We start from the raw sequence: 18354 nt of genomic DNA, 5'->3' as shown, positions 1-18354 counted from the left end.
AGGGAAATTAAACACTTTTATTCAATGAACAAAGATTTGGGTATAGAGTAAATCTTCCACTTAGCGAGTGGCTAAATTCCTGCAGCAACAGTCAAGATCTAATGCTAGTGCTTGTTATTAATCCTTGATTGGCACCTTCCAAAATGTACATCCTGATAAATGAGGGGGAATCATTTGCAATGGCGCATGAAGTTAAGCCTGTACATCAGGGTATTTTGTGCATGGTGCGATTGTTAGCCAATAATGAAGCCAGATTTTACTCGGTGCCAATTAGTTCCACTGTGAAGGTAACTGAATGGTGGCAGTTCATGTCCATTGAGAGCTGGATTGAATCTGCCAAAGCTTGTTTTCTGTAAGATTCCCTAATTGTAGTCATAGAGAGGAAACTGTTATCCTCTCTATCTTGCCAGCATTTAAATCCAGCCCCCAGATGTGAATGGGCAGTAATCTGATATGTGGTGCCACCTAGTGCCTCATTATAGTGACTTCACATAAAATTGAGGAAACGTGAGCATCTTTACAAGATATTTCCAATATAATCCTGCTCCAATTCAACTTTGTACTGAACAAAAAGAAAAATACATTTTAAAATGTTTCCTTGTTGAATAACTTATGAAGTCATACTGCTTTGACTAAAAAGCAAACAAAAGGCATATTGTATTTATTATCAATTGAATCATGATTCAGATGTCGTTGAGTTACCATTGAGGTGGAGATAAACTAGACTCTTGAGACAGCTGAACACTCCTCTATAATGTTTTGTAATTTTCCTGTGTAGGGTGAACCAGGTCTTCCTGGGCTTCCTGGACTCCCGGGGATAAAGGTAATGACTGCTGCAGCCTGTACATTGGGGTGGATATGGAGTAAAGAATTTGCAAAAAAGCTGCCTGCTTGGTTTCTAATATGTAGTCACCTGTTTCTGTTTGCAGCTCTTCCCCTCAGTTCTAACTTATATGTCAAGCTGCTCAATTCCTTTTGGTTGGTTTTAGTTTGCAAGTTATCAGAAGTTTTATCATTTTGTAGATCAGATCTGTTCAGGGCTCATCACCTTCCTACATCTTCCTCAACCTTGTTACTAATTTAAGGTTTGTCAGATGATCACACTGCATATATTAGCAGAAATTTGGCTCAAGTAATTTAACTAATGTAACAAGGGACTATGTGATTATGCAAGGCCACCATGTCAAGTAAATTTATTTTGTCGCTGTTTTGTAAAAAGACAGCACTCAATTAACTGAATAAAGTCTACCTGTTCTAATTATTTTAATACATTAAAAAATACATACCCCTTAAGTGATAGGAAGAATTTCTTTGCCTTTTGCTAGTGCCATAAAACTTCTTTTTAATTAAATTTTAAAATTTGCTCATTTGGAGTTAGCCTTCAAAGACAGTGTTACCACTAAAGTCTTTGGTGAGTTAACACTCAAGGTGTATCATTGTTCTTTTAAAAGGTATAACTTTGTCTATGAGAAAAAACTAAAAACTAAAAGAGCTAGCTGTACTTCTTTGCACAGTGACTGTGTGTAAGCAGCACAATGGTGAAACTTGCATCATGTTTGTAAATGTACCAAAGAGGATTTGAAACAGACCCTTTCAATGAGAATGATTTGCTCCGGCATGTCCATTGGAGCTTCATAAAGAAGGATATTATTTGGGTGGAGGAGGAATCAGCACAATTAGTTTAACAGTGCAATTTCTTATTTGATGGGCAGCTTTGTCCTTTGCAGCAGGAAGACATCTGTAGAATGTTTTTTCAGCAGACTAAGTAGAGTACATGATAAAGCACATGGTACATGGGCTGTGGATGGAGTGGTTTGATGGGGCACATGGTCTTTTCTCAGTGAACAAAATAAGTTTCTGATAGTTTAATAATCCAATATGATCAATAATTTCTCAGCAGTTATAAAATAAGGTATCACAATGGAAAATATTGAAAATGTAGAAAATACCTATCAGTTGGAAACACTAAAAATGAGTACCCTGTTTTACTGTACCTACAACAGTGAGAGTTGATTCACTTGTGTTACTAAGTATTAAGGAGAATGAAGACAAGGAATATAAATGTAAGCAGTATAATCTTTATGCCCCCAAAAAAATTTGTGGTTATCAAAGCGAGGGATGACAGAGCTGGGTTTGGATGCTGCTTCTCCTTTGTGCCTAATATCAGCAGTAAACACTTTCCAGTCAAGTCAGCATATTCGTAAAGACCCAAAATATCTCTGACATCAGCAGGAACATACTCAGAGTACTTATTGGAAAGCTGTCACATGGCCAACCCAATGGGGACCAAATAACAGAGGCCCTTGACTTTATTATCTTTATAGTTAGGATATTTCATTACTTATACAAAAAACTTAGTGGAGAGTACACTTGTGTGTGTTCTATACCTTTGTGTTTATTAGATTTATAGGTTTTCAAATTGAGGCGTATCGTCAGAAAATCAAATTTGTTTCACTTCAATCCCAAATGCAGCTTGTGTCATTCAGAGCTCCTGCTTGATCAAGATATTTGGTCAGACTATAGAAAACACACCATGTCAGTGACATGCCAGTTATATGCACAGTTTGCATCAATATAAATTGGATTTGGCTTCATATTGATACAAAATGCACAAAATGGGCTGGATTTCCCTGCTCTATCACGCCAATCCCACCACCTTCTTATTTACCCCCAAGCTCACCCCCATTACACGATAGGTGTGCGGATGCTGAAATTGGCATCCAGCCTGCCAAATTTAAATTAAAAAATCAAGGGGAAATTGAGATTATTAACAAACCAATTGACCCCGGTAATCTGCTGCCCACACCAATACACGGTTGATGTGGGTGGTTGGGGTGGGAATCTCGATGTAGACCTCCAGTGATCTGTCTCTATGCTATCTAAGCTAAGCAAGACTGACGAAGGTTGTGGTCGAATGCAATTATATGTAAGTTTATTACTAGCAACAACTATGGTGGAAATGGCAGGAAATGGGGCAGAGAGATCTACCACCACCTCCTTCCCCTGAACTCATTTTCCATCCTCCATCTCTCTGAAGACTGCTGGCAGCTAGCTCTTCCCTGAACTATTGCCATCTTCTGACATTACAACACTGCCTTTTTAACAATCGTCTACTCTCCTAACATTTTTTTTTCCACTGAGTTTACTTAAGGTTTCATCCAGATACAATTTCCACAGGGAACAAAGCAAAATACCAAAATATGAAGTTCATTTTAAGTAACAATATTTATGAACAGTTTCAATGAAGTAAGATTGCAACCTGCAAACTCTCCACTGGAGCAGCACCAGGCATACCGAAGAATGAGATGTCAACCTGGTGAAGCTACAACACAGGACTACTTGCGTGCCAAACAGGAATATCAGCAAGTGATAGCCAGAGTTAAGCGATCCCGTAATCAATGGATCAGATCTCAGCTCTGCAGCCCTGCTACATCCAGTTGTGAATGGTGGTGGATGGTTAAACAACTAACTGGGGGACGGTGCTCCACAAATATTCCCATCCTCAATTATGGGAAAGCCCAAAAGACAACGCTAAAGCCAGAAGTTCCAAGTGGATGACCCATCACAGATGCCAGTCTTCAACCAGTTCGATTCACACCATGTGATATCAAGAAAAGGCTGAAGGGCACTGGATACTGCAAAGGCTATGAGCCCTAACAATATTGCAGAAATATTACTGAAGACATGTGCTTCAGAACTATCTTCACCCTTAGCCAAGCTGTTCCAGTCCAGCTACAACACTGGCATCTACCTGACAATGTTGAAAACTGCCCAAGTATGTCCTGTTCACAAAAAGCAGGACAAATCCAACCTGGCCAATTACCACCCCATCAGTATACTCTTGATCGTTAGCAAAGTGATGGAAGGGGTCGATGACAGTACTATCAAGTGGCACTTACCCAAAAACAACCTGCTCACTGACTCTCACTTTGGGCTCTGCCAGGGCCACTCAGCTTTTGACCTCATTACAGCCTTGGTTCAAACATGGACAAAAGAGCTGAACTCCTGAGGTGAGGTGGAGTGACTGCCCTTTACGTCAAGGCAACATTTGACTGAGTGTGGCATCAAGGAGTCCTAGCAAAACTGGAGTCAATGGGAATCAGGAGGAAATACTCTCCACTGGTTGGAGTCATACCTAGCACAAAGGAAGATGGTTGTGGTTGTTGGAGGTCAATCATCCCAGTCCCAGGACATTACTGCAGGAGTTCTTCAGGGTAGTGCCACAAGCCCAACCATCTTCAGCTGCTTCATCAATTACTTTCCTTCCATCATAAGGTCATAACTGGGGATGTTCACTAATGATTGCACAATGTTCACCATTCACAACTCCTCAGATACTAAAGCAGTCCATGCCCATTTGAAGCAAGACCTGGACAACATTCAGGCTTGTGCTGATAAGTGGCAAGTAAACACTTCATGCCACAGAAGTGTCAGGCAATGGCCATCTGCAATAAGAGCAAATCTAACCATCACCCCTTGACATCAATGGCATTACCACTAATAACATCCTGGGGGTTACCATTGATCAAGAACTGAACTGGACCAACCACATAAAAACTGTGGCTACAAGAGCAGGTCAGAGGCTGGAAGTTCTGTGGACAGAATCTCACCTCCTGACTCCCCAATGCCTGTCCACCTTCTACAAAGCACAAGTCAGGAGTGTGATGAAAACTCTCCACTTGCTTGGATGAGAACAGCTCCAATAACACTCAAGAAGCTTGACACCATCCAGGACAAAGCAGCCTGTTTGATTGGCACACAATCGACCGCCTTCAACATTTACTCCCTCCACCACTGGCACAGAGTGGCAGCGGTGTGTACAATCTACAAGATACACTGCAGCAATTCACCAAGGCTCCTTCGATGGCACCTTCGAAGCATGGGAACACTACCACCTGGAAGTTGCCCTTCAAGCCACACACCACTTTGACTTGGAAATACATCACCGTTCCTTCACTGCCGCTGGGTCAATATCCTTGAACTCCCGCCTTAACAGCAGTTCTAGAATGCGGCTCACCATCACCTTCGCAAGGGCAATTAAGGATAGGCAATATAAATGCTGGCCTAAACAGCAACACCCATGTCCCATGAAAGAATTCAAAGCATCCAAATATGTGTCCAGTTTCAAGAATTGTGAAGTAAATTTATAGAAATATGAAACCACTGGAAGTGCTTCCTTTTTTCTTTTTATAAAGAAACAACATTCTCCAAATTTGTTTTTTTAAACTTGCACCATGAATTTCCTTGGATTTATTTTCCTGCACTGCATAAGCTTCAAAAGAAGTACGTACTTATGGCAGAGATACAGTGCACAACATTGGAAGAAAATCTGGGTCTATATTTGCTGTTCACTATAAAATTCTTCCCAAAAGATTAATTTGTGAAATAAAGAAGAAACTTGCTCCATGGGCATTTATGGCCAGAAGATCTTTATATTGTCTTCCTTATTCTATCTGCAGCTGAAAGTTGCCTATAGTAACTCATCCAAAATCAATAGTGCAACTTTAAATGACAGATTTCCCATTTAATTCTGCTACATGCAATGCAGTATGCTGTATTTAAGTCCAGAAGCAGCTCTTAGGCATTTCATCCCGTGATGACTAGACATACATACTGAGGCCACGGCTGTTTTGTTTCTCCAACAAGAGTGGTCAAAGATTCAGAACTGGTGGATGCACTTTAGAATTGCATGCGACTTGTGTAGGTACTGGCTTCTGACTTCCTGCCAGAAAGACATATTTTTAGTGATGATGTTTGGTGATGGTTTGAATATAAATCTGTTGAAGAAGAAATGTTCCATACACAAATGAAGAGCTAATGCTGGGGTACTGCAAAAAGCAGACTCAGCAAGTGTATAAATAATATATCAGAGAAACTAGTATGTTGGGTTCTTAGCAGTAAACCCTTTCCCGCCTCTTCATCTTCCAGTATAAGAATCACAGGGGATAATTTTGACTTTAGGCGATTATGTAAAATGGTTGACATCAATTCAGCCATCCATTATATCTTTTTCCCAATTTTAAGTTCGATTGATTCTATTGAGAGACATATACAAGGTTGCTCACACGATGCCAGGTTTTAAAAGTTGAGAACAGGTCAATATCCTAGCACTAAGGTTCAACACCTGGCACTGAATCAATCAATCAATTGGCCTGTCATGTTAATTCAATTCTGACCTTACTTATGTGACCAGCATCTCCCAGTGCAGGAACTCAGATGGCAGCAGTGGGAATTCTCTCACCATTGCACGTACTATTTTCTTTAATGGAGTTAATCAGCATGTTCATTGACATATAAAAATGAAGATGGTAGTGATTGTTGTGGTAGTTTTCAAGTGGATCTGTGCCACAGCAAGCAGTATCACCGTGTGAAGGGGGCAGGGGAGGCTTTTGGAAACTAAAAAGGAAACCTTAAAACTCTACAGGCAAGTTATTTCATTAATTTATCATCAAAAAGATTATCCTCAGGGTTTATAGATTCATTAATTTTAATAGTACACTTTCCATATAAGACCTGAATGAAATTCATTTAAATAGATAACTGAAGTTCCAGAGCTGCTTGTAAGAATCTATCCCTATTCCTCTTTGTAGACTTGGAAACAGTACTGTTTGGAGTACCGGTTGGAGTCATACCTAGCACAAAGGAAGATGGTTGTGTTTGTTGGAGGTCAGTCATCTCAGCTCCAGGACATCACTGCAGGAGTTCCTCAGGGTAGTGTTCTAGGCCCAATCATCTTCAGCTGCTTCATCAATGACCTTCCTTACATCATAATGTCAGAAGTGGGCATGTTCGCTGATGATTGCTCAATGTTCAGCACCATTTGCAACTCCTCAGATACTGAAGCAGTCCATGTCCAAATGCAGCGAGACCTGGACAATATCCAGGCTTGGGCTGGCAAGTAACGTTTGTGCCACACAAATGCCAGGCAATGACCATCTGCAACAAGAGAAAATCTAATCATTGCACCTTGACATTCAATGGCATTACCATCACTGAATCCCCCATTATCAACATCCTAGGGGTTACCTTTGACTAGAAACTGAACTGGACTAGCCATATAAATACTGTGGCTACAAGAGCAGGTCAGAGGCTAGGAATCATGCAACAAGTTAATCACCTCCAGACTCCCCAAATCCTGTCCACCATCTACGAAGCACAAGTCAGGAGTGTGATGGAACATTCCCCATCTGCCTGGATAGTGCAGCTCTCACAAAACTCAAGAAGCTTGACACCATCCAGGACAAAGCAGCCTGCTTGACTGGCACCATGTCCACAAACATTCACTACCTCCACCTCCGACGCACAGTAGCAGCAGTGTGTACCATCTACAAGAAGCACTGCAGGAATTCACCAAGCCTCCTTAGACAGCACCTTCCAAACCCACAAGCACTACCATCCAGAAGGGCAAGGCAGCAGATAGCTGGGAGTACCACCACCTGAAAGTTCCCCTCCAAGTCACTCACCATCCTAACTTGGAAATATATTGCTGTTCCTTCACTGTTGCTGGGTCAAAATCCTTGAACTCTCTTCCTATCAGCACTGTGGGTGTACCGACATCACATGGACTGCAGCAGTTCAAGAAGGCAGCTCATCACCACCTTCTCAAGGGCAATGAGGGAAGGGCAATAAATGCTGGCCCAGCTAGCGAAGCCCATATCCCATGAATGGGTGAATAAGAAAGAGTTTGCCCATCAGTACTGTGCCCTCTGCTCCTTTGGTTTATCTTCCCATCTGCTTCAATGACTGTAGCTACTAAGATGTCTATCCAAGGCTTTAGGATATACAGTATTTGTTTAAAATGCATTGTCTACCAGGTTATTTAATTCTATAACAAAAACAGAATTACCTGGAAAAACTCAGCAAGTCTGGCAGCATCGGCTGAGAAGAACAAAGTTGAAGTTTCGAATCCTCATGACCCTTCAACAGAACTGAGTAAAAATAGGAGAGAGGCATTTTTACTCAGTTCTGTTGAAGGGTCATGAGGACTCGAAACGTCAACTTTGTTCTTCTCTGCTGATGCTGCCAGACCTGCTGAGTTTTTCCAGGTAATTATGTTTTTGTTTTGGATTTCCAGCATCCACAGTTTTTTGTTTTTATCTCTTATTTAATTCTATGCTCTGTCTGAAGATAGATAAGATTAAAGCTGAAAATTTGCAGCTATTCTGGCACAGCACTAACCTACATCTTATGGGAATGTGGTCGATGAGTTTCAAATTAGGGTATAACTTTGACCCCTAGCCTTCCTTAACAGTTTTCACAGGGCATGATGAAGAGTGAAGCCACCACTCACTCCGAGCAAAGTCAAGGAGCAAGAGGGGCTGTGACCACAGGAGGATACTCCCAGTCAGAAGTTTCCTGATCACAGGGCCAGCAGGATATCAGTGGGTCAGTACACCAGGTAAAAGCAGACCAACTAGCTGCTGAATTCCAGATGTGGAGCCCATATCCTCTGTAAAAAATACTTCTTAGGTGGTTGGGAGGAGCCCAGCCCAGTCTCTTTCTACTTTTTATCAGTTGACAAAGACTCCCACCCCATTTGTATAATTTAAAACAGCCTCTTCCTCTGGCTTTGCAAGCTTTGGTGATGTCATCAACAGCGGGCAGATCCTGACATATACACCAGGATCAAATGTGTCAGGGTTTTTAGGCCTATTATTTGTAGACAAAACCCAATTAAGATGGTCCTATCAATGGGCAGTGGTAGGATCTCCACAAAAGTAAAACATATGTTTCCAGCTGGTTGCAGCCCTGTTGGGACAGTGAAAGTGAGACTTTAATTACATGTACTAATACATAGCGCAGCATGCAGATGGAGAACTGATTGCCCGCACATGCTCTCATGAGTGTACTATCTTATACATTAACTACATTACATCCACCAGAGGCTAATAATGAGATCTTGAACATCATAACAAAGCTGCAAACTAACTTCACACCTTTGTTGTGCATGGGTGTCGGTGCATGTGTTTATGTGCATGTAGAGTATGCGCATTGAGAAAATGCCAAGTTTGCTGGTCAGTGTGATGGAATGGATCAGAGGCAAACAGTGCCACCTTCTGGTGTTGTGGCTGCATTTTCTACTCTGTTTATCAACCTCGCAATGCTGACTGGCAATGTCAGTCTGACATGCTGGTGCTCTTGGAGATTTAAAGACTCAATAAAATTCATCCAAAAAATCACCTAACTGTCCAGTTAATATGCCATTAGAGAGCATGCCAGTTACATAGAATCATTCATTACATCAATGTCATTTTATTTCTTTCTAACATTTTGAAGTGGAATGCATGCCTGAAAGGGTGGTGAAAGGAGATTCCATGGTCCCTTTCAAAAGGGAATTAGATAAACACCCAAAGGGAAATAATTTGCAGGTTTATAATGAGAGCAGGGGAGTGGGATTAAGTGGATAGTTCTTTCAAAGAACCAGCACAGGCATAGTGGACCAAATGGCCTCCCTCTTTGCTGCATTGTTCCATGATTTTTGAACTACTTTCCTTTAGTAGGAATCAGTAATTTTTTTTGGATTATTAGTGTCGCTCCCAATTCAAGTGTCACAAATCTAAGGACCACTGTTGTTCCTCCCGATCAAGTATCAGAAAGCTTAAGATCATTGACGTCACTCCTGATCAAATGTTAGAAGTCTCAGGATTGTTAGTGCTACTTCCAGTTAAGTGACAGGAAACCTTTTGCAGTATGAGTACAAGCCCCAATCAAGGAAGAGAAGACTCTGGATGGTTAGTGCCATTCTTGATTGAAAGGCAGCATCAACTTATAGTTACTGACAGCTCAAATTTAGAGATTAGATGTGTTTAGACAATCCTTAAGGCAGTGCAGTTGTCTTTTTTTAGTCTGATTGTCTTGGACCAGTATAATTTGCCTCCTCGCATTATTTCTACTAAATAGACAGTAAAATAAGTAACTTACATTAGATAACAGTTGAAAAATAATGCCGTTGAAGTCAGAGAGTTGTGCTGCACTTCAACTATTATGGAAAAACTAAGCTGAGGGATCAAGATCTACAGTGCAAGAAACCACCAAGATTGAAAAGAGTAAAGGCAAAGACAAGATTAATCAGGAAGCATTGGATTGATGACAGGCACCAACCTGATTTTTAAAAACATGATTTTAAGAGGAGAGGTGACAGAGAGATAAAAATTCCTCAGTTTCAGGCTAGACGAAAGAATGACTTTGAGTTGGCGACAGTAGTGTGCCTTTTCCTAAACCTTTACGTTGTCCATCTGTGTGCAAAAATAACCACTCGTGCCTACCATTAAATTGCCTCATGAAAGTTGACAACTTCTTGACAGGAAAGGTAACTAAATAGTGCTGAAAATTTTGAAGGTTAAGAAACAATTGCAGCTCAGCCCTTAGCACAGACTAGGAATTCACACCTTCTTCTAACTGTGACGCATAATTCTATTTTTTTCCTAGTGCTATGTTATGCATATTTTCATTTCAAGATAGATGTCATCATTTCAATGTCTCATATGTGTCTCAAATTACATTTTTTATAAGCACCATTTGTGTGTCAATAGGGATCTCCTTAGTTGAAAGGTTACTGTCATCGTGAAAAAGCATGAAAGGGCTGGGTTTGACATACTGCCATTGATTTCTCCATTGGCTGGTATCTAACCAGCTGTTGCTGCTTTTTCTTTATTAGTACGAGCTGTTGGGGATATTGTATGAAGACTTTGGAAAAATAAGAGAGGCCATCAGGGTGTTTTCATTTACAGCTTAGTTTGTACATCTGGGATGAACAAAGAAAAATTTTATTTGAAGATAAGTCCAAAATGTGCTTTGAAAGATCTGATCTATGTGCCATCTGTAGACATGCCATAGTCATACAATGGTATCACTGAGTAAGGCACCAAGACTAGAAGAACAAACAGGGAAACTGATATTTAACACAAGATTTCTGATACACTGAGGAAATGTTTTCAGAATTACAGCTATTTAAAGGAGCAAAGATTTTCTAATTGCTAAAATTATAATAACATGTAACTTTGAATCTGCTCTTCAATCAAGTCAACAAATAAGTTTTTATTTTGTTACGATGGTTTCTTTCATCTTTTCCTATTTGTCACTAAGAGTAGAAACATCATTAGTAAGATTATTAAGCGTGTGGAGTATATGGCCTCCATGAGTTAGAGCTCAGTTTCTTTCACAGAACTGGTCTAACTACTAATGTCACTGTCACATAGGTTGACCAGACAGTATAATTGGGGCGTAAGGGCGGGAGGGATGAATACATGTGCCTACAGGGCCTATGCCTAGTGGACACAGCCAAATATGGAAGTCCTGTTGACATAGTGATTGGGGCACACAGTGTTCAGCAGGCAGACCATGGAGGCTTCACTAGGCTTCTCCTTCAATGCAGAAAGTGCATCTCAGAGCAGCAGGTTTAACGCTGACTGACAAACATCTACATTTATCAAATGTCAGCATGCATCTGCCACCTTTTGATTACTCTCTGTTGAGCTGCATCTCGAAAGCTGTAAGAAGCATCACCTGTCCTCCTCTCTGCTCCAGCCCTGTACTGCCCCCTAGGCAGCACAGCTCTTGGAGACAGGGTCCTCGTGCTTGGGCTTGAGGAGTGTTTTTTCCACAATGTTTGAGGTTGAGAGGATTGATGGCCCAAATATGTTTAGTGTCCAAGGCCTCAAGAATTCTTAATCCAGTTGTGGGCATGGAAGGAAATGAAGGACACTTATTCGGGTTTCACATCCTCTGCATTGGAAGAACATTCTGGTTCAATCCGGAAGTGAATCGCTGCCTTTACATGGAGCGTGCACTGATGTTCAGCTAGACGATCTGACTGCTACTTTTACCCTCATTTTCTGCTGTGCACAACATTGCATCTGGCTTAATGGCTGCTCACGATTGGCTGATATCATACCACTTGAGTTCATTTGAAATAGTCTCGTTCTTAACAGTGCAACCTCCTCACTTAAACCTTGTGCTGAATCAATTTATTGTTTATTTCCTGCTTTATGGAAGCCTTTACCCTGTTAATCTCACAGATGATTAATTTTTAAAAAAGCAAAAGTTCAAACCCATGTTAAGATTAATATATATTAACTTTGATATTTTTATTTTAGGGTGAACCAGGATTTTGGGGACCTCAGGGAGAACCTGGGTTGCCTGGGTTACCAGGAACGAAGGTGAGTTCATTGCAATTTTGTGCGAGAGGCTACAGTCTGAGAGTGCTGATCCTCTGCCTATTCAGAGACCTAACCCAAAGTATCTTTGAATTGTAGGGCCGGATTTTTCCTGAGTCTGGATGGCTTGTAAGTCCTTTAAAAATGGTGGGCTGGTCCAGATTCTGGGGTTCCCAACCCCCTTCTTGGGTTTCCCAATTTTCTGGAATGCCTTTTAAGGATGCAGGCTGATTTGGTTTGTGAGCCCACAGCCTGCACTCCTGACCTGGCCGATTCCATTGCGGGGATAGACATGTCTTAATCCTCTGCAATTTTCATGGAGTCAGGCCGATTTTTCAAAGAGTCGTCGTTCACAACACCTCAGAGACCATAGTCCGCAAGGGGAACCTTTCAAAACTTAAGTTAAAGAGGTCTTCATGCCCCCCCCCCCCGTGCTATGGCATGCCAGCAACCCACCCAATGACCCCTCATGCCAAGTATGCCGCCCACCAAACCATGGCACTTTCAAGCCCATTCACCCAGTACACACTGTATAGAAGCAATGAACCCTATAGTGACAGTAGGATGTGTAAAATAATAGCTTTTAAAAATTCATTTATTGATAACTTTCCACTTTCTGAAAAACAACTCCTTTTTACGACAGGGCAATAAAAATGTCGATCACCCAGAAATTTTTGAAGTATCAATAGCTGAAACTGTGAGCACCTGAAACCTCTATCTTATCGCTAGGTCAAAATCCTGGAACTCCCTCCCTAACAGCACTGTGGGTGTACCAACACTGCATGGACTGCAGCAGTTCAAGAAGGCAGCTCACCACTACCTTCTCAAGGGTAATTAGGGATGGGCAATAAATGCTGGCCTAGCCAGTGATGCCCACATCCCATGAATGAGTTTTAAAAATCAATAAAAAATAAATAAATATTGTGAAATTAACAGCATAGATCAGAGAGCCAGAGTTTTCAATTAAGTAGTGTTTTATCTTGGGGCTCAGGTGTTTCAACAGGCAAATGGATTTCTGGGTTCTCGCCAGGAATACATAATAAGGCCCAAACATCTATTACAGTACTAAATCTTCTGAGCCCCAGGTGGCATGGATAGAGCATGGAGAATGTGCGGGGGAGAGAGGTTGTGAGGTGGTGAGGGGCTTTCTGTTTTTATTATAACTGGGACAAAATCCCACAGCCTGTCTCCATACCCAGCAGCCCCGTATCTGTCTCCAAACCCTTTCCCAAGTCAGCTTGCCTGACTGCAGCCTGCACCCACCACCACCCTTCCTCCCCCAACGCCCCACAATGAAAATCCCATCCATGTGGAAACTTCCTCCCGAGGCAGGAACTTTCCTGACTCGGCACAAGGATGAAAATCCAGTCCGTAACATGGAAAAGCTGCACTGAGCAATGATGCCAAGCCCTTTTCAGGGAGGAGGAGGAGGGAAACTCCTAAATTTAAGTTTAAAAAGGTGTAAAGTTGCGCACAGTTGAAACTGATTTTGAAGATGAATTCCTTTGTACTTCAATAATGAAACAGGTCAGTCCTCACTACATCAGAAACTGCAAGAAGTCTGTTGGATGTGCAGAAATCTAACTCCTTTGTGGAAGAGATGTGGTAAAGAGTTAACTATCAGCCACACCGCCTCTGAAAGGCCACTATTGTGCTCATTGCGCATACTCTGATTGGAAATGCAAGAAAACATGGAGGGAGTTACCAACGGTGAGATCAGTGCACTAGCTGATGGAATTTGCAGTGTGCGCTGCCGATCTCGCTGTTGCAGAGAAACCTGAGCCAACATATCTGTGATGCTGTTTATTCTGTGGTATTTTTAACAGGGAGAGAAAGGAGATGGAGGGCCACCAGGAAGAGGTGAAATAGGCCTGCCTGGACCTTCAGGCCCAAAGGTCAGCTGATTGTTTTACCCAGGAGGTTGTTTGTTCCTGTTCACACTTGTGGACGTGATATTTAGAGCTCGAGTTGTTCATTTGCACATATCACCACATATTTCCAGACTCTACCTTTAGTTCTACGCAGGAAATGTGCTGTTGGTGTCTGTGCGTTCTGCTACAAGGGTTGGCAGATCTTTGTTCTTTCTACTGTTAAACTGAAACAGGAGATCATTAGCAACTGAGAGTCTTTTCTATGTGGCCAAAAAAACAACTCAGTTTGAACAATGCACTGCTGTCAGGCTGGAAGAACTTGTTTTCAATTGATTTTTCAGATCACCACAGTTGCAAAATATCTTTGCAATGTTGTGATTTCAATTCAGGGGCAGCTCATAGACTGTGTGTCTTCAAGGAGCAGGACCTCCTATTTAGAGGTTGAACAAAGGAGTTCAAAACAAATTAAACAAATCTGTTCAACTGGTCAAAAAAAGCTGTCATCCATTTAGTTTGAAAGCAAAACACCCAGAATGTTGTAAATTATAGACACCAAAAAGCTGTTTTTTTTATTATGAGACCATTCTTGTCCATTTGCTCTTTGACATAGCATGAAGGCATTAAAGTGAACTTTATCGTGCCTGCATAGCCATGCAAAAGATTTAGACGCTCAAACGAAAAAAAATTAGAGACTGTGTTGGTGGGGACCCTGGGGAGAGGCCGAGATGAATCATCCACTCGGTGCTTCTGGCTAAGGATGGAAACAAACACATTAGTCTTTTGCACTCATGTGCTGGGCTCTTCCATCATTGAGCATGGGGATGTTCTCTGAGCTTCCTCCTCGTCCTGTTAATTGTCTAGCTATCCACCAACTTCCACGACTGGATGTGGCAGGACTTCAAAGCTTTGACCTGATCCATCAGTTGTGGATCCCTCAACCCTGTCTATAGCATTTCACTTCCACTGTTCCAACATGCATGAATGTGTTGCAGCTTCACCAGGTTAGTTCCTCATTTTAAGGTATGCTGCTCCTGGCGTACTCTCCTGCACCCCTCATTGAGCCAGGGTTGCTCCCCTGGCTTGATGGTAATTGTGGAGTGAAGGATATGCTAGGCCATGAGGTTACAGATTGTGGTTAAATACAGTTCTGCAACTGCTGATGGCCCACATCGCCTCATGAAGGCCCAGTTTTAATCTACCAGATCTTCTGAATCAAGTGGAGTACCATACTATCTACCTGATCTGTTCCTTTTGATACCTTGAAAACTTCAATCAAATCACTCCTTAGCCTTCTAAATTTCAGGGAATACAGCTCTAGCTGGTTTCATCTCTCCTTGTAATTTAACCTTAGAAGTCCAGGTATCATTCTGGTAAAAAATAAGCTGCACTCCCTCAAAGGCAAGTATATCTTTTCAAGTGTGTATTATCTGAACGGCTCATAGTGTTCCAGGTGTGGTCTAACCAGGGCTTTGTATAGCTGAAGCATGACTTTTACCCCCTTGTATTTCTGTCCTATAGATTTAAAGGCCAGCATCCATTAGTCTTTTGGATCATTTCCTGTATTTGTTCATGCCATTTTAATGATCTATGTACCTGGATCTCCAAGCCCCTTTGGATCTCCATTTTTTCAATCTTTTCACTATTTAGAAAATTCCATGTTCTGTCCTATTTAAGTCCAAAGTGGATGGCCTCACATTGGTCTACATGGCAAACCATTTGTCATGGTTTTGCACATCCCCCTCCTCGGGGTTACTGTGTGGTACAGGCAGCCCCCTCTCCTCAGGGTTACTGTGTGGTACAGGCAGCCCCCTCTCCTCGGGGTTACTGTGTGGTACAGGCAGCCCCCTCTCCTCAGGGTTACTGTGTGGTACAGGCAGCCCCCTCTCCTCAGGGTTACTGTGTGGTACAGGCAGCCCCCTCTCCTCAGGGTTACTGTGTGGTACAGGCAGCCCCCTCTCCTCGGGGTTACTGTGTGGTACAGGCAGCCCCCTCTCCTCGGGGTTACTGTGTGGTACAGCCAGCCCCCTCTCCTCGGTGTTACTGTGTGGTACAGGCAGCCCCCTCTCCTCGGGGTTACTGTGTGGTACAGGCAGCCCCCTCTCCTCGGGGTTACTGTGTGGTACAGCCAGCCCCCTCTTGGGTGTAACTGTACCTCACTGTAACCCCGGAAAGGGGATCTCATTGCAACTTCGAAGGACACACGGGGACTCCAGCTGTACTTTACTGTAAATGAGGGCAGAAGAAGGGACTAACTGGCAAAATAATGGCAGCAATGCCCTGCATGGGCTTTTTTAAGACATATTAGATAGATGTATAACTTATAAACTGTAGCTAGTAGAATAAGTACAAAAGAATCCTAGCTACATTCAATTTATCTCTATTATTGCTAAATTCACTGCCAACAATATCAGTTAAATGAATATCACTTCTCCAAACAGAAATCAAAAAGACTTGTGACACTCCAAGTTAATTGAATCCACTCATTTTAATGTGTAGAGTACATCTGCAGAAATTGAGATTGTTATTGAGTATAGCACTTATATTAAAGTACCATTAACTATGCTTCGTGATCCTCTCTGTTCACAAGATGATTTAATGTTTCCTCTTTATCTTTCCCTCCTGCTCCCCTTCTGCTGCTTTTCCTTACCTGTTACTGTGTGACCTGAAACAGGGTGAGCCAGGTGAACTAGGGATGCCAGGCCGCTATGGGGTAAAGGTCAGTGTTGTAGGTTACTTCAATGATTGTGGTTTTCCTTTTATTAGTTAATAATTAGGAGTGACTTCAAAAACTTTGTGGGGGTGAAACTGGTCCTGAGTTGTCGAGGTTAAAGGTGGTCAGACTTGTACAGAACAAAAAGCTACTTAGAATCTGTTTAATAACAGCAAAACACCCATTAGGCCCACCAAGGCCATCAATTTTTGTACATCACATCCCTTACTTTACCCCTCTTTCCCTCTCTATTAAACCAATTCATTCAATCTGCATCAGTGACCTTCCCTCGTAAATTATTCCATAACTCTATTACCCTTTGAGTGAAATGTTTTATCTGACTTCTCTCCTAGTCCTAACTTAAGTACCATGGTACCTTGCCACAGAGCACAATGTCCTATAGGAAGGCCTCGGTGCTCTGGTAAGCTGCCTGCCATTTTGTACTAGCTGACAGATTTGTCACCAAAGTTCTTGCTGTTCCCAGTCCTCTGTTTTCCTCACTCTGTGTGTACTGTTTACTCCTATGGTCTCCATTATTGCTTGAATTTATTTTTTTTAATGACAAATCTTTGTTAATGTGTTTTTCTAAAAAATTATGAGGATTCAGCAGAGTCAGCCTTCAATAGAAGCAAGCCAATAGCACAAAATCCAGCTGTTCACCTTCAGCTGAGCTCAGAATCCTGCACAACAGTGGATAAGTATTTATGGATTCACCAGTACAAACTGTGAGACGTAATTCAGATACGAAGCACCTTTAGGTAACAAATGCAAGATCAAATCAAGTGTAACTTTGGTTGGCTTTAAGCCCAGTGCGACACACCCACTATCAGCACAAAGCAAAGCTTTGAAAATAGTTCAGTGGATTTATGCTATATCTTTCACCTTTACTTTTCATCATCTTACTCTGAGTAGAGAGCTGAACCAGTTCTCTTGATGGTAAAACTGAACTAGCATTTGGGCCTCATAAGCAGAACTCTGATGTGCATGGAAGTATACACATTTAGAGCTACTTGTTCCCTAACCACAGAGTGCGACAGAGCAGGATGGGTAACTCAGGTGGCTCAATCTATGTTGTGCCAAGCAAGTACCATTTTGAAATCAGCACTAGTAGAATAATAATATTCAACAATGTGCTTTATAAAAAACAGGCATTGAAAAGTATGAGATGAAGGCCCCTATCAGCAGACCTTTTAATCCAGGAATTTATTGCCTGACATCAGGGTATCACTAAAGAAGAGGAGAAAACTCCCAGGGCTTGCAAACGATGGCCTGTAGAATCACTTCAGCATCTTTCTGCTATGTTTCATTCTGATAATGACAATTCTCAAGCATTCCAGCTTTCCTATTTGAACAGATCTAGCTCGGGACCTAAATTCCCAAGCCATTGCCAATATTTTAAGTCATTAACGTAAGGGGGCAGGTGTAACCTGGTCAGTGATTAGTCTCAGGCCTGTTAGATGTAACTTCAGGAGTTCCAGACAGTCTAGACTGACAGCTCCAGAGGAAATATTAGGGACTAATTTAATCCACAAAAATATCATAAGGAACTCATCTAATCCTTTTCCCTGGTTTTTGGAGGCTGTGTTGAGCTCAAAGAAGACCAGGTCTTTCACACCTC

The 18354-nt window shown here is 41.9% G+C and overlaps 1 protein-coding gene across 1 annotated transcript in view; it reads left to right on the top strand.

The window, feature by feature from the left end:
- LOC121274566 (collagen alpha-1(XXV) chain) overlaps nt 1–18354 on the top strand; it is a 161765-nt gene that overhangs the window by 83413 nt on the left and 59998 nt on the right. Inside the window, exons 11-14 of the mRNA XM_041181932.1 lie at nt 779–823; nt 12096–12158; nt 13982–14050; nt 16698–16742. Of these exons, the coding sequence (XP_041037866.1) occupies nt 779–823; nt 12096–12158; nt 13982–14050; nt 16698–16742 (222 nt within the window). The remainder of the gene's footprint in view (nt 1–778; nt 824–12095; nt 12159–13981; nt 14051–16697; nt 16743–18354) is intronic.

Source organism: Carcharodon carcharias, chromosome 1, assembly GCF_017639515.1.
Source record: "Carcharodon carcharias isolate sCarCar2 chromosome 1, sCarCar2.pri, whole genome shotgun sequence".
Lineage (NCBI taxonomy): Eukaryota > Metazoa > Chordata > Chondrichthyes > Lamniformes > Lamnidae > Carcharodon > Carcharodon carcharias.
Note: the sequence above shows the minus strand (reverse complement) of the source record. Positions and strands in the feature narration are given on the sequence as shown.